General features: G+C 40.1%; 1 protein-coding gene across 2 annotated transcripts; it reads right to left on the bottom strand.

The window, feature by feature from the left end:
* Positions 1-248: 248 nt before the first annotated feature.
* On the bottom strand, positions 249-25,915 carry AFG2B (AFG2 AAA ATPase homolog B). 2 transcript variants are annotated; one of them, XM_026518412.4, is made up of 8 exons: positions 19,534-25,912; positions 17,718-17,903; positions 11,854-12,012; positions 8,584-8,793; positions 7,882-8,074; positions 3,798-3,928; positions 2,136-2,261; positions 249-541 (listed from the first exon to the last, which is right to left on the bottom strand). In XM_026518412.4, exons 1-8 carry the CDS (start codon positions 20,626-20,628, stop codon positions 374-376), a joined length of 2,268 nt encoding a protein of 755 aa, XP_026374197.1. In that variant the 5' UTR covers positions 20,629-25,912; the 3' UTR covers positions 249-373. The 2 variants fall into 2 exon arrangements, 1 of the variants encoding a protein (XP_026374197.1); XR_008957092.1 differs by lacking the exon at positions 249-541 and having other exon boundaries at positions 2,174-2,261; positions 7,850-8,074; positions 19,534-25,915.
* Between the last annotated feature and the right edge of the window lie 310 nt (positions 25,916-26,225).

Below are 26,225 nucleotides of genomic sequence, written 5' to 3'. Positions count from 1 at the left end.
ACCTGGGTGGCTCAGTTGGTTAAGCGTCTGCCTTCGGCTCAGGTCGTGATCCTGGGATCCTGGGATCAAGTCCTGCATCGGGCTCCTTGCTCAGCAGGGAGCCTGCTTCTCCCTCTGCCTGCTGCTTCCCCACTGTGCACTCTCTGACAAATAAATAAAATCTTATTAAAAAAAAGCCAACATACATAATACTTTCTTCCCAAATTATGATATCTTAATACACTTTTTAGAAATAAGATGAGCTTTAGTTTATCAGGTACAAAGTCTTTTATTTACAGGAAATAACACACACAAACTCTAAAAGTGCGAAGTTGCAAACCATAGAGCAAGTTTGCAGTTAAATTAATCCTTGGTCAGAGATGTAACATAATCTTTAAATATCCTCTAAGTTAGAAAATCCTTGTTTCTGAAATAAGTTTTCATATAAAGTCAAGTCCTCGTGACTTAAGGATGGCTTTACAGTCTTCAGTGATTTTAGAAAGTGCTCTTGTTTCACTGTGGTTGCTTCTAATCCATTTTCTTGCAGAGCCAGCAAGGCAGCCTATAGGAGAGAAACAATAGGAAATAATGTACTTTATTATTTTTTTGACAATTTATCGTAACACTTTATTTTTTTTTAATTTTTAAAAAGATTTTATTTATTTGAGAGAGAGAGAACACAAACAGGGAGGAGGGGCAGAGGGAGAGGGAGAAGCAGGCTCCCGTGCTGAGCAAGGAGCCCAACTTGGGACTCAATCCCAGGACCCTGGGACCATGACCTGAGCCCAACGCAGCCACTTAACTGAGTGAGCCACAATGTATGGTAATACTTCAAAATCTGAGGGTAAAAACCTCAGCCCCACTTCTTAGAATTCTAATATTCATGACAATTTAAAAAGTTAAATAAGGTGATTAAAAGTTGTCTTAACAGACCATAATTTCTTCTATATTAAACTCTAGCCTTAAATGGGAAGAAAGAATAAGCAAGTTGCAGCAAAATATATACACTGTGAGCCCATTTATATAATTAAAGACAACAGACTATCTTCCTGGCCTCACAGTAGGAGTTTTTAAACAGGACACAGCACTGATCATAAAGGAAAAGATCAAACACATACTCTATGACCCAGCAAGTCCTTTGTAGGTACATACACATGTAAAACAGACATATCTACACATATGTACTAACAGACATGTACAAGATTGTTCATAGCAGCATAATTTATAACAAAAAAGTAGTAACCCAAATGTTCAAGAAAATGGACGAATTAAATGCAGTATATTCATCAACTAGAATATTATGAAGCGATGGAAATGCACAAACTACCATTATACGCAAAACCACAGATGAATTTCACAAACATAATCTTGAGTTAAAGAAGCAAACATAAAAGTATATATGGCCCCAAAGCAGACAAAACTAATCTCCAGTGCTGAAAGTCAGGAGTCTGGTTCTCTTTTGGGAGGGAGACTGGGAAAGCCGCAAGAGAAGTTTCTAGGGCACTGATAATGTTCTTTCTCTCGTTACACAAGTGTGTTCATTTTATGTGAATTCAATGAACTATATCCTTATGATCTGTGCATTTTTCTGAATAGTACATTTAATAAAAGTTTATGGAAAGGGAAATACCTACAAGAACTTCCTTTGCTCTCAAAATTTAGTCTAAATCCCTTACAATGGCTTCCAAGGACCTGTGTGATCTGGCCACTGTCCAGCTCTTCAATGTCAAGTGATCTCTCGCTCCAGTCGTCGGCACATTTTGTTCCCTCTGCCTCGACACCAACCCCCTCTACCCCCCCTTGAGCCTAGTCAGCTCTCTCATCATCCTTCCAATTTCACTTTACACATGCCCTCTCTCAGAAAGCCTTCTCTGATGCCTCCGGGTCTGGGTCAGTGCCCTTCCCAGGTGCTCCCACAACACCCTAAACCACATATTTTCAACTGCCAATGCAGTACTACAATTCACCTCTCTGCAACCTGCCACAAACCTGTTAAGGTCTGGAAGGGAAGGGAAAGGAAGAGGCCATATCTGTCTGTTTCACCTTACACAGTGCTTGGCACATGGGAGTCTTTTAGTAAATGGTTCCAAGTGAATGAAGATCTGAATACATGAAGAAATGATTTCAACCATATGTTCTTTCACTAATTAACTTACTTCTTTGCAAAGGTTTCCAAGATCGGCACCAGAGAAAAAACAGGTTTCTGCTGCTAGGTTTTCTAACGAAACATCAGGCCCCACTGGCATGTTTTTTGTACAGACTTTCAAAATAGAAAGCCTGCCCTGGAAAAAAAAATTTAAAACAATATGTTTATAATCTTTTAACATTTATGTTTGATACAAAGCTATATTAAAACATTTTAAGTGAGTGTTTCCTGTTATACTACAGAGGAAGTGCATATATTTATTTAATAATCAGGGGACCCTGGGTGGCTCAGTCATTTAAGCATCTGCCTTCAGCCCAGATCACGATCCTTGGGTCCTGGGATCAAGTCCTGCATCAGGCTCCCTGCTCATCAGGGAACCTGCTTCTCCTTCTCCCTCTGCCTGCTGCTGCCCCTGCTGTGCTCTGTCAAATGAATAAAATCTTTAAAAAAAAGTTTATATTTATTTAATAATTAAACAAGAAGAGTCACTTCTGAAGAGGCAAGGAAGAGTAACTCATCAATGGCTCATATGATAATGATAAAAATAATGACATGATAAACTTTTAGTACTTTTACAATAATTCTTTTTTTTAAGATTGTATTTATTTATTTGAGAGAAAGAGAGAGAGAGAGAGAGACAGAGCATGAGTGCGGCGGAGGGGGAAAAGCTGGCTCCCCACTAAGCAGGGAGCCTGACGTGAGCCTCGATCCCAGGACCCTGGGATCATGACCTGAGCCAAAGGCAGATGCTTAACCGACTGAGCCACCCAGGTGCCCCTATAATAATTCTTAAAATAGCCAACTGTAGGTATATTTCTTTAAGAGACATGATGAGTCCCTGTTTTGGGTACAAAAAGTGTTATCAAACATGGTTTAAGAAGCAAAAACATGAATTATCTAGACACAATTTAAAAATAGACATTTAAAAATTTTTTTGGGGGGGCGCCTGGGTGGCACAGCAGTTAAGCGTCTGCCTTCGGCTCAGGGCGTGGCCCCTGCGTTGTGGGATCGAGCCCCACATCAGGCTCCTCCGCTATGAGCCTGCTTCTTCCTCTCCCACTCCCCCTGCTTGTGTTCCCTCTCTCGCTGGCTGTCTCTATCTCTGTCAAATAAATAAATAAAATCTTTAAAAAATAAATAAATAAATAAATAAAATAAAATATTTTTTTTAAGGAAGGAAGGAAAAAAATTATTTTTTGTCTTTAACTATTCCCTCCGAGTGGCTGTGGATGTTAAGGGCAAAGATTTACTGGTTCTTTGACAATGGATACATTGTGTAAGCTCTCTAATCTCAGACTTTCCCACTATAAAATAAGGATACTGATGCAAATTATCTCCAAAACGTTTTTAAGACTTTAGGATTCCTCCATTCTAGTCGTAAAATAATGTTGATTAGACTTAACAAGCTCAGTATTTTGAGGATGCCACAACAGTGAAATAAGGTAACTACTTTACTTTAAGGCTTATATTTCTCTGGAAAAAGAGTATCCAGCAAAAGCAATCAAAATTATGATTTTATGAAGGGCCACCAGGCAAGAAAGATTGCAGAACGCAGTGTAAGACACACTATGTGCGTACATATCCAGTTTGGGATTCAATTCTGCTAGGCTCCTTAGAGCTCAGACACTGATGTGTTAAGAATCCACACACAGCGTAAACATACAATGATTACCTTTTCATCTGGAGGTGGAATATAAATAATCTTATCTAATCTTCCAGGTCGTAACAAGGCATCATCTAATACATCAGGTCTATTTGTTGCAGCAACAATCGTGACACTTCTATTAAAAACTTCCTGGAACTCTGAGGGAAAACACACAACACAAAGTAATGTCAGTAAGCTGTTTTTAAATTTTAAAGAAATTATAAATCAGAAGGTCTATTTATTTTTAAATAAATAAGCATATCCTTTTCTTGGAACTGGAATGCTTATGCCTCCTATTCAGACCACCTTTGTGATATAAACATATGCTAAAACAAATTATTAATCAAAGGTACTACTTTGCCTGTGGTGAAGGGACTGGCCAATCCTGAGGGACATCTCTCCATATGAGAACCAATGGAGAGAGAACAGCAGAGAACACCTACTGAATGCACCTGAGCCCCAAAGAAGGATTAGAACCTAAGTGGATGACTTGAAAAGACAGAGCACGTGACTAACAGGTGCAGATGTATGGTTATGAATCACTCTGGCTCTCATGTCCTGCAAGAGAGAGATTTACCTTTGCTTTTTTAAATTTTTCTTTCTAGAGGCAAAAATATGACAACATAAGCTACAGATGTGTAAATATTAGATAAAGATAAGAAATATACAAAAGCAGCCAGGGCAAAGCCTTACACACGCTAAGTATTCAAAATTGTTTGTTGAACTTCCAACAAACAAAAGTCCAGGACCAGGTGGCTTTTAGGTGAATTCTACCAAACATTTAAAGAAGAGTTAATACGTATTCTCAAACTATTCCAAGAAACTACATGTTTCTTGAAGAAGAGGAAGGAAAACTTCCAAATTCATTCTATGAGGCCAGCATTATCCTGATACCAAAACCAGATAAAGATACCACAAAAAAAGAGAACTAAAGGCCAGTATCTCTGATGAACATAGATACAAAAATCCTCAAGAAAATACTAGCAAACCGAATCCAACAATACATTGAAACAATCATTCGCCATGGTCAAATGGGATTTATTCTTGGGATGCAAGGGTGGTCAACCAACATGATACATCAATAAGAGAAAGGACAAGAACCATATAATCATTTCAACAGATGCAGAAAAAGCATTTGACAACATCCATTCATGATAAAAACTCTCAACAGAGTAGGTTCAGAGGCAACATACCTCAACATAATAGAGGCCATATAAAAAAAAAAATCCCACAGCTAACATCATACTCAATGGTAAAAAAAAACCAACTGAGAGCTTTTTTCCTAAGGTCAGGAACAAGACAAGGATGTCCACTCTCACCACTGTTATTCACCATAGTACTAGAAGCCCTAGCCTCAGCAATCAGACAACATAAAGAAATAAAAGGCAACCGAATCGGCAAGGAAGATGTCAAACTTTCACTATTTGCAGATGAGATGATACTCTCTACAGAAAACCCAAAAGACTCCACCAAAAACCTACCAGACTGATAAATGAATTCAGTGAGGTCACAGGATACAAAAACAATGTACAGAAATCTGTGGCATTTCTATACATTAATAATAAAGCAACAGAAAGAGAAATTAATAGTCCCATTTACAATTATACCAAAAATAATAAAATATCTAGGAATAAACTTAACCAAGGAGGTGAAAGACCTGTACTGTGAAAACTACAAAACACTGATGAAAGAAACTGAAGATGACCCAAACAAATGGAAAGACAGTCCATGCTCATGGATTTGAAGAAAAATATTGTTAAAATGTCTACACTACCCAAAGATTTACTGCAATCCATATAAAAATACCAACAGCATTTTTCACAGAACTAGAACAAACAATTCTAAAATTTGTAGGAAAGCACAAAAGACCCTGAATAGCCAAAGCAACCTTGAAAAAGAAAAACAAAGCTGGAGGCATCACAATTCCAGATTTTAAGTTATATTACAAAGCTACAGTCATCAAAACAGTGTGGTACTGGCAGAAAAGTAGACACATAGATCAATAGAACAGAAAAGAAAGCCCAGAAATAAGGCCACAATTATACGGCCAATGAATCTTCGACAGAGGAGGCAAGAATATGCAATGAGAAAAGAGAGTCTCTTCAACAAACGGTGTTGGGAAAACTGGACAGCAACATGCAAAAGAATGAAACTGGACCACTTTCTTTTCTTCTTCTTCTTTTTTAAGATCTATTTATTTATTTGAGAGAGAGAGAGAGAGAGAAAGAGAGTGTGTGTTTGGCTGGGGAGAGAGAGAGAGGGAGGGGGAGAAGGAAAGAATCTTAAGCAGACTGCCTGCAGAGCTCAGAGCCTGACACAGGGCTTGATCTCACGACCTGGAGACCATGACCTGAGCCAAAATCAAGAGTTGGACACCTAACCGAATGAGCCACCCAGGCACCCTGAAACTAGACCGCTTTCTTAAACCAAACACAAAAATAAACTCAAAATGGATTAAAGACCTAAATGTGAAACCTGAAACCATAAAAATCCTTGAAGAGAGCACAGGTAATAATTTCTCTGACATCACCCATAACAACATCTTTCTTGTCTCCTGATGCAAGGGAAACAAAAGCAAAAACAAACTATTGGGAGACGACATCAAAATAAAAACCTTCTGCACCGCAAAGGATATAATCAATAAAACTAAAAGACATCCTACTGAATGGGAGAAGATATTTACAAATGACATATCCAATAAAGGATTAGTATCCAAAATATATAAAGAACTTATATAACTCAACACACACACAAATAATCCAATTTAAAAATGGGCAAAAGACACGAACAGACATCTCTCCAAAGACATACAGATGGCCAACAGATACATGAAAAGAAGCTCAGTATCACTCATCATTAGGGAAATGCAAATCAAAACCACAATGAGATATCACCTCACACCTCTCACAATGGCTAAAATCAAAACCACAAGGAACAAGTGTTGGCAAGGCTGTAGAGAGAAAGGAACCCTTGTGCACTGCTGGTGGGAATGCAAACTGGTGCAGCCACCGTGTAGAACAGTATGGAAGTTCCTCAAAAAATTAAAAACAGAACTACTCTATGATCCAGTAATCACACTACTGGGTATTTACCCAAAGACTACGAAAACACTAATTTGAAGGGATATATGCATCCCTAAGTTTACTGCAGCATTATTTACAATAGCCAAATTACGGAAACAGCCCAAGTGTCCCTCAATAGATGAACGGGTAAAGAAAATGTAGTGTGTACATACACACACACACACACACACACACACACACACATTAACTACACTAGAACGAAAAAAATTTTTTTTAATTGAACTGAATAATCAGAGTAGTTCCCCAGTTATGTGATCTCTCAAAGTAGTGAGTTCCCTGTATCTGCAAGTATTTTAGCAAAGGCTGAGTGAACACCTGTCAGATACTGTAGAAGGCATTTCTGCATTATGAGAAAACTTGATTAGAAAATCTCCTGGGTCCCTTCAAATTCTAGTGTCACATGTTCCTAAGGAACTGTAAGACTCTCCTTCTATGGAATTATTTTTCAAATGGGAAACAAGTAAAAACAAGGAAGGAATAAAAGAAAAATTATCCGTTGGTAACTTAAGGATATCAAACTCTATCTAGGAAGAGATTCAGAAAGGGAGGAAGGGACTTCCAAAGTCATTTTAATTTCATTATAACCAAGGAAACCCATTCCTCAAGAAAACTGGAAGTTTTAAATTACTATGATCATTGGTTATAACAATGTTGTTATTTTGTTTCATACAAAAATTTTTAGGAAGGGATGAACACTGGTTCTTTAGGATATAAAAATAAGAATAAGCTCCCTTTTCTATTAGCAATATGTAAAATTATATTTCTAAGTTTTAAAAGTAAAAGTGACATTCATATATATTTGAGATAACTTATTATAAAATTTACCTCCTTCCTAGGCAGATCACAATTTTTAGCAGGTGTGTAGAAATCCAAACAGAGTCAAACTGAAATTATATAATTCCTTCTACGAGATGAATCCAGCATAGGCAAAGCTAGTGCATATGCACTGTATTTAATGCTGGCCTGGGTTTTTGGTATATTCTGGCTAATAAATACCTCTTTGCTTTTTTTCAGCTCCTTGTATTTACCCTGTTGATCTGATTTACTTCCTCTTCTCTCTGTAGTCTTCAGTCCTACACCATCTAGTTCATTCAGAAGAACAGAAAGAACATGTTCTTGAACACTACATTCTGTTTTGCTGATGGATCGAGAGCCCAAGATTGAATCAATCTCATCCAAAAACACAATTGCTGGAGTATTTGCTCTTGCTTGTCGAAACACCTTTGGTTAGGAAAATAAAATTATCAAAAAGCCACACATTATTTAATATTCCAGTGAATATATGCTTTCTGCATTACTACTTCTAATTTTTAAAATAAAAAAAAAAGATGTTAAATGTCTAAGAATTGGGGAATAAATAAATAGAACAAAAAACAATACAGTATTACATACAGGTTAGAAATCGTATTTTCAAAAAGCATTTAATGTATGGAGTTTTAAAAGTGATAATGATTAAAAAATCATGATAAAGATACAACCCTCAATTTTAAAAGAAAAACAAAAAAAATAAAGCAAGTTCACCAAAATGTTAATAGGAGGTAGAGAGATTACAAAGGATTTCTTATCTAACACTTTCGTATATTTTCTAAATTTTCTATAAACAAATACATATAATTTTTCTAACTAAAAAAAGGGCCAGTAATATTTTTAATAACTAAGGTTTATCCTTAAAGCATGCCATGAAAATTCAAAAGGACACTTAACTACATGGGGAAAATAAACAAACAAACCTGAGACAAGACTTTTTCTGAGTCTCCAACAAAAGGAGAAAAGAGATCAGCACCGCTCACGGAAACAAAAGAGCAATGACAGCTTGTGGCCAGCGCCCTCACCAGTGTGGTTTTAGCACATCCAGGGGGACCATACAGGAGAACTCCCTTTGGTTGTGTCAGGCCCATCCGGACAAATTCCCGAGGGAATTTTAGAGGCCACTCAATACTCTGTAAGTACACAAAAAGGGATGTATCCAATAAGAGACAGTTAGTATAATGATAAAACATCCAATAATTCAGTAAATTCATTTGTTCACTCAACAATTCTTAGGTATCTGTTATGAGCTGGAAATGCAGACCATTCTCCATGCAGCAACCAGTGATCTTATAACCTAAGTCAGGTCACATCATTTCTTGCTTAAAACCCTTCAATGACTTCCCATCAGAATTAGAATAAAATCCAATTCCTTCCTGCCAGTGATTACAAGGCTTTACATAGCCTGACTACTTCCCAAATACCCCAGTCTGTTCCCATCTCAGGACCTTTATTTGCTATTCTCTCTGTGTGAACATTCCTTTAAGATCTCTGTGTGGCCATCCCTCATCATTCAGTCTCAGCTCAAATGTCATTTCCTGGGAGGTCTTCCCTAACCACTCTAGTTAAAGCAGACCCCCCCCTCTACCCCCCACACAGCCAGTCTACACCACTGCCCATCTTTTACTTTGGGAGCACTTACTCATTCACTATCTGAAATTATTATTTTTCCATGTTGGGTTTGTCATTCTGCTCCTGCTAGAATGTAAATAAAGTTCACCTCTAAACAGCCACACCTAGAATGATACCTTCCAAAAGTCGGCGCTCCACAAATGTTAACTAAACAGTAAACAAGTCCCCTTTACCTCTGAGCTAGGTGATTTCATTATTGTCATGATTTTACAGATGCAGAAGCTCAGGCTTACAAAAGTAACCCGCCCAGGTCTTGTTTCTAGTGAGGTAGTAGAGCTGAGGCTGCCGCCAGGCGGTGTACATCAAGAAGTGCAAACTCTCAACTACTGACGTCTTGCCTTTCTACAAAAAGGGATAAGATCCTGTACCAAGGGAACTCAGATTTTAGTTGGCGAGACAGACTTGTAAACTAACAATGAGGCCAGCAAAGGGCATTCCCCAGAGAAGGAACAGTACACACAGAGACACATGAAACTCTAATTCATCTCACCAGTAAGCAGGAACAGAGGGGAGAGTAGGGGAAGCAAGGAGCAATAGAGTTTTGCTGCACCTTGAAAGTTTAAGTCAACACTGAGGAAGCGGTATGGAGAATAGACTGGAAAGAAATAAAACCAGAAGAGGGAGACCAGTTAGAAGTCTCTTGTAGGGGCGCCTGGGTGGCACAGCAGTTAAGCGTCTGCCTTCAGCTCAGGGCATGATCCCGGCGTTATGGGATCGAGCCCCACATCAGGCTCTTCTGCTATGAGCCTGCTTCTTCCTCTCCCACTCCCCCTGCTTGTGTTCCCTCTCTCGCTGGCTGTCTCTATCTCTGTCGAATAAATAAATAAAATCTTTAAAAAAAATAAAGAAGTCTCTTGTAACAACTCAGACTATAAAAATAATAAAGCTGGATGTGTCACAGGCAGTGGCAATGGTGTTGAAGGGATGGACATGAAACACGAAATGTAACTCTTTTATGCAGGGACTATGTTCTCCAACCACAGGGGAAGTTACACCTATGTATGACATGACCCATGCATTTAGAAGACGGGTTTCTTTTCTTTTCTTTTTTTTTTTGAAGATTTTATTTATTTATTTTGGAGAGAGAGACAAAGTGCCTGAGCGGGGAGGGGAAGGAGCAGAGAGAGAGGAAGAGGGAGGAAAATTCTAAAGCAGACTCTGCACTGAGCACAGAACCCAACATGGGCCTCAATCCCACAACCCTGAGATCATGACCTGAGCTGAAACGAAGCGTCAGACGCTCAACCAACTGAGCCACCCAATCGCCCCTAGAAGATGGTTTCTGACTTAGGACATGGGTGGCTGGCTGTGTTCACAGAGGTAGGGAACCCAGGTATGGAGGTGGGACTCATTAGCTGAGTTTTGGACATGCTAAGTTTGAGTTCCCTGTAGATCACCTGGTAGGCAAGAAGCTAAGCAATTCTGATGATCAAAAGAACTATCTGCATTGGATATAAAGATTTTCAAGTCAATAGTTTTCAGGGGACAGTTGAAGCCTGGATAGAGGATCATGGACTCACAAAATCCAAAAAGAGGCCTCCAAGGTACCTGAAGCAGTAACATTTAAGGTTTGGGAAAGGAGTGTTCAGAAAGGCAGGAAAGCTTAACATCTCAAAGCTAAAGAGTGTCTGTAACAGGAAGGTGTGGTTAATCTCTTATGTACTTTGTGAAGATTAAATGAGACGATGCATGTAAAAAATTAGGGAATATCATAAATGCACTGATCCATGGACACAAGGATTCTACGATTCAATGCAGAAATAGCTTCTAGTTATAAATAAATAAATAAATAAATAAATAAATAAATAAATAAATAAATGTGATACTTCTAAATCAGTCTTTTGTATGGGCAGTTACAGAAACCTAGCTCCTTACGGCAGGATTACCTGAAGGTAAATTAACAAAATTAATTTCTGAAACTGAAATGCAAGTGAGAGCATCCGGAGAGTCGTGTCCCTCAGCATCCACAGTGAGAACCAGTAACCACCCAGGCCATACTGTGTACTCTAATTTTGTGCTTTTACTAGTCCCAGGGCAAACTCAGGCCACAAACTAAAAATCTGTATTTTACCATCCACAAACTAAGAATCATTTTTACGTTTTTAAATGCTTGGGAAAAAAGTCAAAAGAATATTTTGTGACATGTGAAAATTACGTGGTTTCTGTATCCATAAATAAAGTTCCACCAGAACACAAGTTCTGATTGGTTATGTATTATCTACGGCTGCTTCCATGCCATGAAGACAGAGCTGAGTGGTTGCAATACAGACTGGATGGCCCACAAAGCCTAAATATTTACTCTGTGGCCCTCTACAGAAAAGTCTGCTGACCCCATTCTATGAAATAAAGCCTTTAAAGCAAAAACAAACAAAAGAAGGGTGAGGTATTTGATACCTATAGAAGGCCAGTCAAACCAGGCCTGAAAAGGGCCCCCTGGATTGTGATGTTAGGATGGCATGACTGATGGCAGCAAGAAAGTCTCAGCGAGTGCAATTTGTCTTCACCACAAAAGTGGCACAAACCCTACCATTCTACTGGTGTCAGCGAACTCTCTAGTTCACCTGTTTTAACTTCAGCTTGACATCTTCAAGGCCACCAATGTGCTCCCAGCCAACAGGCTTGATGTCCATCAGTCCAACAATACTTCGAAATGATGAGGGTTGAATCTTTTTAAAAGCTTCAAGGAAGTCAGCTTCATCAATAGCCGGGTTGTCCTTGTTCTGAAGAAATATGCCCCAAAAAGCAAAATCAGACCAAAAATTACATGGGCCTTTTTTTGTGGTACAGGAGCACAATTATTTCTTTTTTTAAAAAACTCTTCTTTTGAATTTATAAATCTATTTTATCATAAAAAACCTCACACACACAAGACAAAAGAATTAAATGTCTCCTTCCCCAGCTCTCCCCACTATTCATCTCTAGAGGATGTCAACCATTTCCTGTGTATCCAGCAGTGTTTCATGACAGTCCGGATACGTACACCCTTTCAAACAGATACATAAGTGGGACCCTGCTGTACAAATTAACCTGTACTTTTCTTCACTTACACTAGAAATCTTCTCCTATCAATTAATATAGTTCAACCTCACTCTTTCTGACAACTGCAAAAGACACTAGAGTATGAGTGTACCATAGTTTAACTGCATCCTTCTATTGAACATTACGTTGTTTCCAGTCTTTTATCAAAAACAAAGGTACAGCTGAAAATGTTTGTGCACATGTTCAAGTATTTTATATACTATTTCCTCCAAGTAGAAGGCACATTTACGATTGTGACAGGTATTACCACACTGCCCTCAAAGCTGCACTGCTAATATAAAGCTCTTCTTCCCATACCTCTCCAGCACTGGGCATTACCAAACTTAAATTTCTGCCAGTGTGACAGAGGAAATGGTACTCACTATTGTGTGAATTTCTTCAATCAAGAGTGAGGTAGAATATGGAATTAGAAAATGAGCTTTTTAATAATCACATATAGTAAAGGCTATTTGGGGCAAGAATCATCCATGGATGTAAAACAAGGGGAGAGGAAGTGGGACAAGGAACATGATCTCAAAGGGCATCTTCACAGATTTCTTATTATCTGCAAAGGGAGACATAGCATCTACACAGTAGAGAAACTGGACAAAACTCTGTTTGATCACACCAATCCATCACTGATTAGGGACATCCCCATTGAGGGGCAGGCAGACATCTTGTGACTTTGCATGTGATACCTTAAGGACACACCATCACTTATGGAGTATTCCAAACCGATATGTGTAACCTGAATCTGACTATGAAAAAATAGTAGACAAACCCATATTGAGAGACATTTTATAAAATCACTGACTTGTATCCTTAAAAACTGTCAATGTAAAGTAACTCATTAAAAAGAAAGCTGGGGAGCCTGGGTCGTGCAGTTGGTTAAGCTTCCAACTCTTGGTTTCGGTTCAGGTCATGATCTCAGGGTTGTGAGATCAAGCCCCGTGTTGGGCTCTATGCTGGGCATGGAGCCTGCTTAGGATTCTCTCTCCCCTTCTGCACCCCGCCCCGCATGCTTTCTCTCCCTCTTAAAAAAAGAAAAAGCAAAGGGAGAATTGTGGATTAAAAGAAACTAAAAACTAAACACAATGTTATCCTGAACTAGATCTTGAAATGGAGGGAAAAAAATGCTAAAAAGATCAAGACAACTACCAAAATCAAAGTATGGACTGTAGATCTGATAATGTCTTGTATCCATGTTAAATTTCCTGAATATGATTATACATAACCATACGTGGTCTCGTATGGGGACATATTTTTTCTTAGGAAATGGATAATGAATGGGTTATGGTGTATGCAACCCATCTTCAATTGATTCAGAAAAAATAAGCAACATGTGTATGCATATACATTTAGAGACAGAGAAAGACAGAATGATAAAGCTAATTTGGCAAAATGTTAAAAATTGGTGAATTTGGATGGAGGGTTTAGCAAGATTTCTCTATTTTACAACTTTCCCTAAACTTTTAAATTATTTCAGAATAAAGAGTTAAAAAAAAACTGAAAAAGATTAATTTTTTAAAGATTTATTTGTTTGCTTCAGCAGTACATATACTAAGATTTATTTATTTATTTTAGAGAGACAGTGAGAAAGAGAGTATGTGGGAGAGGCAGAGGGAGGGGGAGAGAGAATCTCAAGTAGACTCTGCACTGACCACACCCAAGGAAGGGCTCACCTCACAACCCTGAGATTAGGACCTGAGCTAATAAGAGTGGGACGGTCAACCGACACCGCTACCCAGGCACCCCTGAAAGAGATTAATTTCTAAAGAAAGTAAAGTTAAGGATTTTTCATGTTTACTGGCTATTTGTAATCCTTTTACTGTCTACTACCTCTTCTTATTTTATAACCCATTTTCTCTTGGATTGTTGGTCTTTCCTTATTGATTTATGAGAACTCTTTTATCAAGGTAATTGGTCCTTTTGTCATAGGCCAAAAGGACCATCCCCAAATGGTCAAATTAATAGATCATTTCCTTTCTGACCGTTAGGTTTTATGTTATGCTTCGAAAGGCCGTGTTTGGGGAGCCTGGGTGGTGTAGTTGGTTAAGGATAGGATCTTGTGGCTCAGTTCTTGAAATCAGGGTTGTGAGATCCAGCCCCGCCTTGGGCTCCAAGCTCAGTATGGCATCTGCTTAAGACTCTCTCTCCCTCTGCCACCCCCCAACACCACCGCACATTCTCTTTCTCTCTCTCTCTAAAATAAATAAATCTTAAAAAAAAAGGTCATCTTCAGTTTAAGATTATATTTTAGAGAATCTTTCTTGTAATTTCTTTGATCATTCTAGTGAAGCAGATTTTTTGTTCGTTAGAAACTGGTTATATTTATAATATCTGTATTATATTTAAGATTTGCCCTCATATTAAATTCTGAACGCTGTCAGAAAATTCCCATTTTCTTTTCTTTTCTTTTTTTTAAGATTTTATATATTTCAGAGACAGAGAGAGTACATGAGCGGGGGTGAGGGGCAGAGGGAGAAGCAGACTCCCCACTGAGCAGGGAGCCCAACATGGGGCCCGATCCCAGGACCCCGGGATCATGACCTGAGTTGAAGGCAGACGCTTAGAAACTGAGCCACCCAGGCGCCCCAATTTTTACTTTCTTTACAATGTTTTTATCTGATTTAATTTCTCACGAAGAACAATATTAAATAATTTTTTATAATAGCACTTTTTTTTTTTTTTACTACTAGCAGTATTAGATGTTGGGTACCTGAATACTAATTAATTTTTAAGTAACACCAACTAAGATCACTTATACGTACATTATTTCACTTTACTGTCATAACCCTTCCAGGCAGATAAAATTCTTTTCCCTCTGTGTATATATGTGTATGTATTAAACTGTATTTCTAATCCTTTAATAACAGACTTCACAAAAAGCTGAACAAATTTTAACACATCCCTTGTTTGCCCTGGTAGCGGCCCCAGCCCCTCAGCTGCCTGAGGGGCAAAGAAGAAAAAGACGAAGCCAGTACCTTCCAAGGTGCCTGTCCCTTCTTCCTTTTTGCCTTTCTTCCTTCCACTTCCCCTGGTTGTTTATGAACTCAGTCATCACTTGTGGTCACTATGCCTGGGCAGGCCCCTCCTGAAGTAGCAGCTGGCTGGTCCACCTAAGCCAGGGGGCTTAAGGTCAAACCTGGAACCTCAAAGCAGAGGGAATACTAAATGTAAATCTCCCTTCCCAGCCCCTGGTACTCTCCTCCTCCCTTCCTAAGGCATAGAGTCTCACACCTCTACCCATGAGAAGTGTCATTCAGTGTTCAAGCAGCTTTGGTTCTCAACTCAGAAGAAAACTTACAAGTTCACCTAACTCCTTCCCCACCTTCAGTGTACGTGTAAAAATAAATGGAAATGAGGAAGGATGTAAATTATATAGGTAAAAAGGTTTTTAAAAGTTTGGATGATAAATCATCCTTTTATAATTTAAACAAACTCAAAATGGTTTTTAAAAATTACAAGATCAAAGAAAGGACAACGTTAATGTTATAATAGTTACAACAGAGATTGCAAACTTCATCTCAGAATCCTCAAGGTACTGAAATTAATTTTTTTCCAAAGGGGTTTAGAGATTAAGGATTACAATTACTTATTACATACAAAGTGAAGAGATTTCCCAATGCGTTTTCAATGGTGTTGAAAACTATTTTCAATAGTGTTGAAAACTATTATATTTAAGCTAACATCCTAAATATTTTTAAGAAAGGTAGTCATGAATCAAAGATTTCAATCTCAAAGACAAATTTAAAGATTTTATTTACTTATTTGAGAGACAGTGACAGAGATAGTGAGAAAGAGTATGAGCGGGAAGGAGAGGGAGGAGCAGACTCCCTGCTGAGCAAGGAGACCGATGCGGGGCTCGATCCCAGGACCCTGGGATCATGACCTGAGCCAAAGGCAGACACTTAACTAACTGAGCCACCTAGGCGCCCCTCAAAGACAAACTTAAATAAAAATTCCAGCCCAATCTTCTTCTGGTTAGAAAAGGTTATCTTCCCCACAAAATATTTATTTATTAATAAGAAAGGAAAAAACAGATGCAATGAGAACAGAGTATTTCTGTGATCCTCCTGTCCAAAATGCAAAAGCTGAATCAAATCATGAGGAAACATCAGTCAAAACAAAACTAAGGAATAGTCTACAGAATAAATGACCAGTAGTCTTAAAAAGTTAGCCATACACCTGGGTGGCTCAGCCAGTTAAGCAACCAACTCTTGGTTTCAGCTCAGGTCATGATCTCAAGGTTGTGGGATCCAGCCTCATGTCAGTCTCCACACTCAGCATGGAGTCTGCTTGTCCCTCTCCTTTTGCTCCTCCTCCAGCTCGCACGATCTCTCTCTCAAATAAATAAATAACATCTTTTTAAAAAATTAAAAATTAAAATTAAAAAGGTAGCCGTAGAAAAAACTAAAGAATGTTTGTAGATTAAAGAATACTGGGGCGCCTGGGTGGCTCAGTCAATTAAGCGGACTGTCCAACTCTCGGTTTCAGCTCAGGTCATGGTCTCAGGGTCCTGGGATTGAGCCTTGTGTCAGACTCCAGGGAATCTGCTTGAGATTCTCTCTCCTTCTCCCTCTGCCCCTCCTGTTCATGCTGTCTCTCTCTCTCTAAAATAAATAAAATATTTTTAAAAAGAAGAACAATAAGAAATCATGATAACTAAACGCAATGTGTAATCTTGGATTATTACTTTTTTTCCTTTTAAAATTTCTGCTATAAAGGAAATTAGTGGGACAGACAGTGAAATCTGGATAAGGTCTATAGATATTGGGTAAAAGCATCGTGTCTGTTAATTTCTTCATCTTGATAATCGTACTGTGGTTAAAGTCTTTGTTTTTAGAAAACATACACTTAAGATTTTAAGACTAAAAGGTAATCATGGCTGCAATATATTCTCAAATGTTTCACAAAAAAATATACGTAAGAAGAGAACTATATCTATATGTAGATATATATAAAAACACAGATGAAGAGAGAAAGTAAAACTGGTAAAAAGCTACATTTGGAGAATCTGGGTAAAGTAAATACAGAAATTCTTTGTACTATTTTTGCAACTTTTCTCTAAGTCTGAAATTGCTTCAAAATAAAGAAAAATTAAAAAGAAATATGTCGGACTGTTCTGGAGCCACACTGTCTTTTTCCTGGCTGCTCTGGGCTTTGGCACTAGGGAGTTACTATGAGAATGAGGGAACATGCCCTGGTAGACCTGGTGGCCCTCTATCCCCACCTTCAGTCACGTGCTAGTCCCAGGGAGATGAGATGTAAAAATATTTGTAAGTAATAGCTGTGGAAGGTATCAAAAGTTCCAAGAAAATGTACTTACCACTTGTTTAATCCCTAAATTCATTTGTTATAAGAATGAAAAGATCAATATGCAGGGTCATACATCAATACTCCCTACCTTCTCACTATGAAGGACAGCATGCAGGGCAGCCTCCCTACAAAGCGCAGTCAGGTCTGCACCAACATAGCCAACTGTCATTTCTGCAAGGAGGCTCAAATCGACTTGACTGGAGATGGGCATCTTTGAGGTAATCACTTGGAGTATTGCCTTTCTTTGTTTAAGTGTGGGCGTCCCAATGACAACCTATATGCAAAGCAAAAAAAGAAAAATTAAAGTTTCCACAGTTTAAAATATTATGTAGTATTTTTATCCTCTCAAATGTATATAACTTAGTGAACAAATCTGGAAGCAGAACTATGTACTCTTAAACATACCATAGATTCTGAATATATTAAAATCCTAATCTTCCAGAAGACTAACAATGGCTAGATAGTTGCACAAGGAAAATTACATACAGATCTTCCTCAACTTAAGATGGGGTTACATCCCAATAAATCCATAAATTGGAATTATAGTAAGTGGATAATGCATTTAATATACGTAAGCTACTAAATATCACAGCTTAGCCTAGCCAACTTAAATGTGCTCAGAGCATTTACATTAACCTGTTTGGGCAAAATCATCTAGCACAAAGTCTATTTTATAATAAAGTTTTGAATATTTCATAAAATTTATTGAATACTGTACTGAAACTGAAAAACAGAATGTTTGCATGGGTATAAAATGGTGGTCAATGTTGACTGTTTGCCCTCATGATCTTGTGGCTGTCCAGCACCATAAGAGGGCATCTCACTGCACATCACTGGCCTGGCAAACGATCAAAATTAAAAATTCAGAATGTTTTCTACTGAACGCGTATAGCTTTCAGACCATCGTAAAGTTGAAAAACCATTTATTTGAACCACTATAAATTGGGCAAGTTCTGTAAGCCAGGGATGCAACAGTAAACCAGATAGTCTAGGTCCCTGCCCTTAAGGATTTTAGTCAGGAGACAAGTACTAGATGGTGCAAAAAAGAAATCTGCTCAAGGTCTGCACAGATTAAGCTAAAAGTGTGCAATTATCATCCATCTCTTTAGAAATCACTATTCAAACTATTTAATCAGGAATCAATTTGGGGGGCGCCTGGGTGACTCAGTTGTTAAGCATCTGCCTTCGGCTGAAGGTGTGATCCCAGAGTCCTGGGATCAGGCCCCACATTGGGCTCCTCCGCTGGGAGCCTGCTTCTTCCTCTCCCACTCCCCCTGCCTGTGTTCCCTCTCTCACTGGCTGTCTCTCTCTCTGTCAAATAAATAAATAAAATCCTAAAAAAAAAAAAAAAATCAATTTGGGACTAAAGCTTATAAAATAGACGCCAGCTTTGAATACTCAATCTTCCTGGCAACTCGGAGCAATTGTGGTTATTTCTCACTCGTGGGACAGGATGCTGGTGTCCTGACAAGGAATGAATAAACCCAGAAGAGTTAATGCCTGGTTTGATTTAGTTCTTTCCTGCCTTCTCCCTTTTTATTTCAACAAAATTATTTCTTGAGGTTATCCTACTTTAAATAAATTTATTCCAAATCCACAAGAGTTTAATATGCTTACGGCTGACCTAGTTCCCTTAAAAACTAACATTGCCTATTGTACTCATCTTCACGACCTGCACAACCAAATTAATCCCTGAAGGCCATCTTGCTTCTCTGAACAATTCGACTCGTAAAACAGGTCGCGGCTCACGTATCACACAAGGGCAGAGAACGTTCTCTGCATTACAAAAAGCCCCACTCCAGCCTGACTGCCAAACCTAAGCGGCAAAGCCCTCAGGGCAGCCAACCGAGCCTGAAGAGGCCTTGGTTCCCAGGACAAGGGGCTGACAGCCCAGTCTTAGTTACCTCTCGGTCAAATCTCCCCGGTCGGCGCAGCGCGGGGTCTAGAGCGTCTGGCCGGTTGGTGGACGCCACGACCACCACCTCGCGGTCCCCACTGATGCCGTCCAGCAGCGTCAACACCTGGGCCACCACGCGGCTCTCGGGGGCTCGGTGTGGGCCGCCCCGCCGGGGACACAGGGCGTCCACCTCGTCCAGGAAGAGGAGGGTGGGTCTGCGGCTGGCCAGCTCCCGCGCGCGCTGGAAGACCTGCCTCACGTTCTCCTCGGTCTCCCCCGGCCGCGCGCCCTGGAGCGCGGGGGCGCTCACTGCCAGCAGCTCCGCGCCGGCTTCCCGGACCACCGCCCGCACCAGCTGAGTCTTGCCCACTCCGGGGGGACCCGCCAGGAGCACCCCGCGAGGCACTGCTAGCCCCAGGGCCGCCAAGGTGCGAGGGTAGCGGAGCGGGAGGCTGAGGAGCTCCCGCAGCGAGTCGGCCGCCTCCGAAAGGCCCCCCAAGGGCACCTCGGGCGGCGGCTTCGCTTCCGACGGAGGCACCCAGCTAAGACAGATGCGGGTTCGAGGGGTGACCAGGCCGGCCGGATCCGGGTTGGGCGCCCCGCTAACGACGTGCAGCGCGGCCACGGGGCCGGGGGCCCCCGGTGGAGCGGCCACCACGTGGCCCCGGGAGACCCGTCGGTTCCTCAGAAGCTCCTGCGCCGCCTCCAGCACCGCGGCTGGATTCAAGGCACTGGGTGCGCCTACTCCCTCCCGCAACACCGGCCACACGGTGAGGAGCCGCAGGGACGGGCAAGACACTAGGCGGAGGCTGCTTAAGCTGAGACTCCCCCGGAACCCTGAAGCCCCCACAGCCGTCCCGGGGCTCGCACACTGCGGATCCAGTTGCACAAAGCCATCTGCTCCGTCCCGCCGCAGCCAGGCGGTGCAGAGACAGGAGCCGCCGTCAGGCAGAGAGATCTTCACCGCCGAGCCCAAGTGTGCGCCCAAGGTGCGGAAGGCGGCCGGGCCCAGGCGACAGCGCTGGGTCCCGCGGTCCCTAGGGTCTAACGGTAGCACCTTTAAGAGTGGCTCTTGGGGAAAGGAACCTGACTCCGGAGCCATTGCACACAGAGAAGCCCGAGCCGAGGAAAGCCGGGCAGGAATTCCACCAGGGCCAGAAAAACGGGTACACCGCGCTCCTCGGACGGAAGTAGGGGACGCGCATGCGCCAGGGATGACTGTTGCTAGTCCAGGAGTGGAGGCTGAAAGGGCCAATCGGGAAGTTAGATGATGCCCTGGCGGTTGGCGGGGTGTCGGATTTGACGAAACCCAGCGGCCCGTTCCAGAGCTGTATGGAAAGGGCCTTAGTTACGGGTGTCTGAGAGTCCTCATAAACCAGCTTCAGGAGGTCATTAAGCGTATACATAGGTCCCCCTGGCTCTCAGACTCGAGCATCACCACCAGCGCTTTGTGAACCTCCGCTGTCTCTATGGGCACAATATTTTGGAGTGTTGTGGTGCTAATACCTAAGGTGACTTAGAATAGCTGAGAAATACAGCCTTGGTGCCTCCGATGGATCTGGGTTCTAACGCGTTCAGAAGGTCTAGGCATGCCTTTCCCATAGCAAAGCACCAGCATTGCCAAGAGAAAAGCACAGTGTAGCGTTTATCAATCCCTGGGAGAGAGAAAAGAAGGAAAACCAGGCAATCTGACGTTTGGTGGAACACCAATATATTCTGCTCAGATTCTTTATTCCTGTAAGGGCCAAGGGCAGGCGGGCCCAACTGTACAACAATGGCATAGTGATTATTTTAAATTGAAGCTACCTGGGGAACAGCTGGTTCAAGGGCACTCAGACTCTGCCCCGTCCCCAGAAAGCAAGAAAGAAACGTCCCATGTGAAAGGTACCCTCTCCGTACTAAGAAATAAGAAGACATCCTTATCACCAGCGATAGGAACTTTAAAGCTGAGGAAGCTGTAGAAACAAACCTTGTGACTTATTTTTTTTTTTTTTAACTAATCTACTACCTCAGCCCGAATTCCACTTTGGATTCCTTACTAGTTTAAGCTCCCAAACATCTATTTTATTTTATCCTGTCAATTCCTCACTAATCTATTGTTTTTGTCTACAAAGCATAAAAACTGCCTGTCTTGGTCATTTCTTTGGTCTCAATTTCATTATTGGTCCTCTGAGCACATAATAATAAGGCTTTGGGTTTTTCCCCCTATTTATCTGTCTTGTGTAAATTTAATTCTTACTCCAGTTGAGAGACCTTGAAGGGCAGAGAGAGGCTTTTTCCTTCCCTACACTTCTCTATATGTTCTTTGACAACTTAATCATAACCTCTTTTATTCATGTGATAAGTGCTTATTGCCTATTTGGTGCACAGCAGGACGAAGACCTGTATTAGAGGCGATGCTTGTCTACAGTATTGAGAATACCGCCTGCTATTCTCTTTCCACCTTTCTTCTCCCTTCCCTACAGGGGATTACCCTTTTCAACTTAGAAAAATTTGTGAATTTATTTTAATTCCAGCATAGTTAGCATACAGTGTTATATTAGTTTCAGGTGTACAATATAGTGATTCAACAATTCTGTATATTCCTCAGTGCTCACCAAGATAAATGTACTCTTAGTCCCCCCTTACCTATTTCACCTATCCCCTCACCCACCTCCCCTCTGGTGACCATCTGTTTGTTCTCTGTAGTTAAGAGTTTGTATTTTGGGTTTGTCTCTTTTTCCCCCCTTTGTTCATTTGTTTCTTAAATCCCACATATGAATGGAATCATATGGTATCTGTCTTTCTCTGACTGGTTTATTTTCTTTAGCATTATACTGTCTAGCTCCATCCATGTTGTTGCAAATGGCAGGATTTTATTCTTTTTGTGGCTGAATAATATTCCATTGTATATATATACCACATCTTCTTTATCTATTCACCTATCGATGGACACGTGGGCTGCTTCCATAATTTGGCTATTGTAAATAATGCTGCATTATTTACAATAATGTATATATCCTTTCAAATTAGTGTTTTCATATTCTTTGGGTAAATACCCAGTAGTTTGATTACTGAATCTTAGGGTAGTTTTATTTTTAATTTTTTGAGGAGCCTCCATACTGCTTTACACGGTGGCTGAACCAGTTTGCATTCCCACCAACAGTGCATGAGGGTTCCTTTTTCTCCACATCCTTGCTAACGCTCGTTTCTTGTGTTTTTGATTTTAGCCATTCTGTCGGGTATAAGGTGGTATCTCGTTGTGGTTTTGATTTGCATTTCCCTGATGATGAGTGACACTGAGCATCTTTTCATGTGTCCATCTGTAGGTCTTCTTTGGAGAAATGTCTGTTCATGTCTTCTGCCCATTTTTAAATTGGATTATTTGGGTTTTTTTGTGTGTGTTGAGTTGTGTAAGTTCTTTATATATTTTGGATACTAACCCTTTATTGGATATGTTACTTGCAAATATTTTCTCCCATTCAGTTGGTTGTCTTTTAGTTTCATTGATTGTTTCCTTTGCTGTGCAGAAACTTTTTATTTTGATGGAGTCCAAATAGTTTATTTTTGCTTTTATTTCCCTTGCCTCAGGAGACATATCTAGGAAGATGTTGTTATGGTTGATGTCAGAGAAATTACTACAAGGATTTTTATGGTTTTGGGTCTCAAATGTAAGTCCCTAATCCATTTTGAGTTTATTTTTGTGTATGGTTTAAGAAAGTGGTCCAGTTTTCCCAACACCATTTGTTGAAGAGACCTTTTCCCATTGAATATTCTTGCCTCCTCTGTCGATGATTAATTAACCATATAATTGTGAATTTGTTTCTGGGCTTTCTGTTCTGTTCTGTTGATCTATGTGTCTATTTGTGTGCCAGTCCCATACTGTTTTGATTACAACAGCTTTGTAATGTTACTTGAAGTCTGGAATTGTGATGCCTCCAGCTTTGTTTTTCTTTTTAAAGGTTGCTTTGGCTACTCTGGGTCTTTTGTGGTTCCATACAAATTTTAGGATTGTTTGTTCTAGTTCTGTGAAAAAAAAATTGCTGCTGGTATTTTGATAGCAATTGCATTAAATCTGTAGGTTGCTTTGAGTAGTATGGACATTTTAACAATATTTGTTCTAGAGGATTACTCTTCCTCTGTATCAGCTGGAATATATTTCCTGTCCTTTTTAATTCTGCTCAGCAAAAAGGGTTCCAGGCCTTCAAAATCAAGAAAATATGCCTTGTTTTTATCTTAACGCACATCTCTCTACCTCTGTTTTTCCCACTTCACTGCAACCCAAATTTATGTGATTACAAAATTGAGATTGCAGACAGAGTGCTTAAATCACTGGGGGCTGGTGGATTTCTTTCTGCTTATGCAAATAATCTATTGTGGACTCTATAGCAATGTCTTCTCAATAAAAAATATTGTGAGATCTGGGATCTTAAGACCAATACCAGTTCCTCTTACTCCAACCTTGGGGCACACACTATGACTGACCTGTGGATTCCACGTTCACTTCATCTGGTTTCTACTGTATGTTTCCAGCTCCAGTGCTGGAACATCTTAAAAGAAACCAGGCAATAGCCTAGTAAGGGGAGGTTTTGACCTGGGTAAGTCACCCATTACATACCATTTTCTTCTTTCTCTCAATCTTATCGCCTTCTTTTTTTTTTAAAGTAATTTTATTTATTTATTTTTGAGAGAGAGAGAACAAGCATGAGCAGGGGGAGTGGCAGGCAGAGAGAGAAACAGGCTCCCCGCTGAGCAGGGAGCCCCATGTGGGACTCGATCCCAGGTCCCAAGCCCAAGGCAGAACTCAACCGACTGAGCCACCCAGGTGCCCCTCTTACTGCCTTCTGTTCTCTTTGGAGAAAAAAAGACTCCAAACTCAGACTTTCCAAGAGAAGTTTTATATTTTCTGAAATAAAAAGCCACTATTTTTACTAACCCCTGAAGGTGTGAATAAATGCCCATCGAGTTATTCTATCACACTGCCTGTACCGCACAGATGTTCTTTTATTCTGGTCCCAAGAAGTTTTGAGGATCAAAAAAAAGGGGGTGGCAGAAAGAAGACCTAATGAGGACATGAGAACTATCTTAAATATGTGAAGGGTTGTCATATAAAAGAGTTGGTAGATTTATGTATATCTACAGTGCAGAACTAGCCATTAAGGGAAAGATTAATGGAATAAACATAAGGGTCTCTCCTCGTATTTTGAGTATGGTTATGTGGAAGAGGTAGGAGACTTTTTATAAGATATAGCTAAGGGGCATAACCAAAGCCAACATAAATCAAATTAAATCAATCTTAGAGTTTTCTGCATTTGATGTGAAGGAAACTACATGATGCTTTGGGCTCCCTGACCTTGTAGGACCCATATACCCAGGAAATATTTTTTTCACCCTCTCTCTAAAAGGTTTGGTTCTCACCTTAGCTTGCAAACAAAAGCAACCAGGAATTCTGTTTCTGGGCCTTTGGCCCTTATCCACACACTCTCAGCAGAACTATAACTAGATTTTCCAGTCAGCCTGTGAAATCCACTGAGTCCCATTAGGTGAAACCATTTGTAACACTATTATTTCAACTATCTTAATGCCCACATTTATTCTACCAATGATAAATGACAATAGTCTTTTAATGATCAATGATGTAGTCTTCTCCTTGTGGAAAACCATTTTAACAGTTGTGTGGTCCTTTTACTTATTTGTTTTTAAAGATTTATTTCATTTATTTATTTTCCAGGGGGGGGGGTGGCAGGGGCAGAGGGAGAGGATCTCAAGCAGACTCCACACTGAGTGTGGAGCCCGACGCGGGGCTTAATCCCATGACCCTGAGATCATGACCTGAGCCGAAAACAAGAGTCAGCCGCTCAACCAACTGAGCCACCCAGGCTCCCCTGCTTATTTGTTTTTAATATGACCCCAAATTTGGTAATTCTATGAACTGGAGTACTAATTAAAGCGACAAAAGGTTAGACCACTAGAGGGAGTCCAAAACCAAATAAGCCGGAAGGCTACAGGATTGTTGATGCTAAAGTATTCTCATCTGTGGCTTCTATTAGATTTCCCAAGATTCACACCAGGTGTGTGAAATGGTCTGTTGTCTATACAGTTACTTATTTTCACATAATTTCTACATGCCTCAGGCCATATAGAACTCACTTTCCAATTTAAAATTTAATTGCTGTATTAAATATCAAAATGATACTCTCCCCAATCCAAATTTACTGGTGCATCAAAATCCAAACAAAATGAATTTATCTTCCGATAGCAATTCTAGCACTGAGTTGTTTCGCATGGGCTTGCTAAACCAAATCTTTTGTGAGATTTTCCTGAAGAGACGCATTTAACAAATAGTTCCTTTTCATTTTAGTTACTACATTCAAGGTTACAGTCGCTCTAATATTAACTATAAACATTCTTCATTAACCATAAATCTAAAATTCAAAAGAAATAGTTGGAACCGTTTATTTTTTGGAATAATGATTGTACATTATTTTTGTGTCTTCAGCATCAATAATGTTACATATTAAATTATATTTCAGGATGTGAAACATACCATAATGGTAAAAAATTTAAAGAAAATGGTTAAGTTAGTAGTCATGAATGCTAATCTTTCTTATGTTTCCATTCTCATGTTATGAACGTGTTATGTTCAACCCTGATATATGTGAACATTAGTAATGATTATGAGTTGTAATAGATAAGTGTAGAGAATCATTTAACCACACT

The sequence above is a fragment of the Ursus arctos genome, unplaced genomic scaffold, assembly GCF_023065955.2.
Source record: "Ursus arctos isolate Adak ecotype North America unplaced genomic scaffold, UrsArc2.0 scaffold_36, whole genome shotgun sequence".
Lineage (NCBI taxonomy): Eukaryota > Metazoa > Chordata > Mammalia > Carnivora > Ursidae > Ursus > Ursus arctos.
Note: the sequence above shows the minus strand (reverse complement) of the source record. Positions and strands in the feature narration are given on the sequence as shown.

Bases quoted from the DNA above. Each gene is read 5' to 3' on its own strand.
- AFG2B (XM_026518412.4), bottom strand. From the start codon at position 20,628: ATGGCTCCGGAGTCAGGTTCCTTTCCCCAAGAGCCACTCTTAAAGGTG. The intron at 17,904-19,533 runs GTAACTAAGACT...CTTTGCATATAG, and splicing joins CGGGGAGATTTGACCGAGAG to GTTGTCATTGGGACGCCCAC. The intron at 8,075-8,583 runs GTTTGTTTGTTT...TCCTAACCAAAG, and splicing joins CAGAAAAAGTCTTGTCTCAG to GTGTTTCGACAAGCAAGAGC.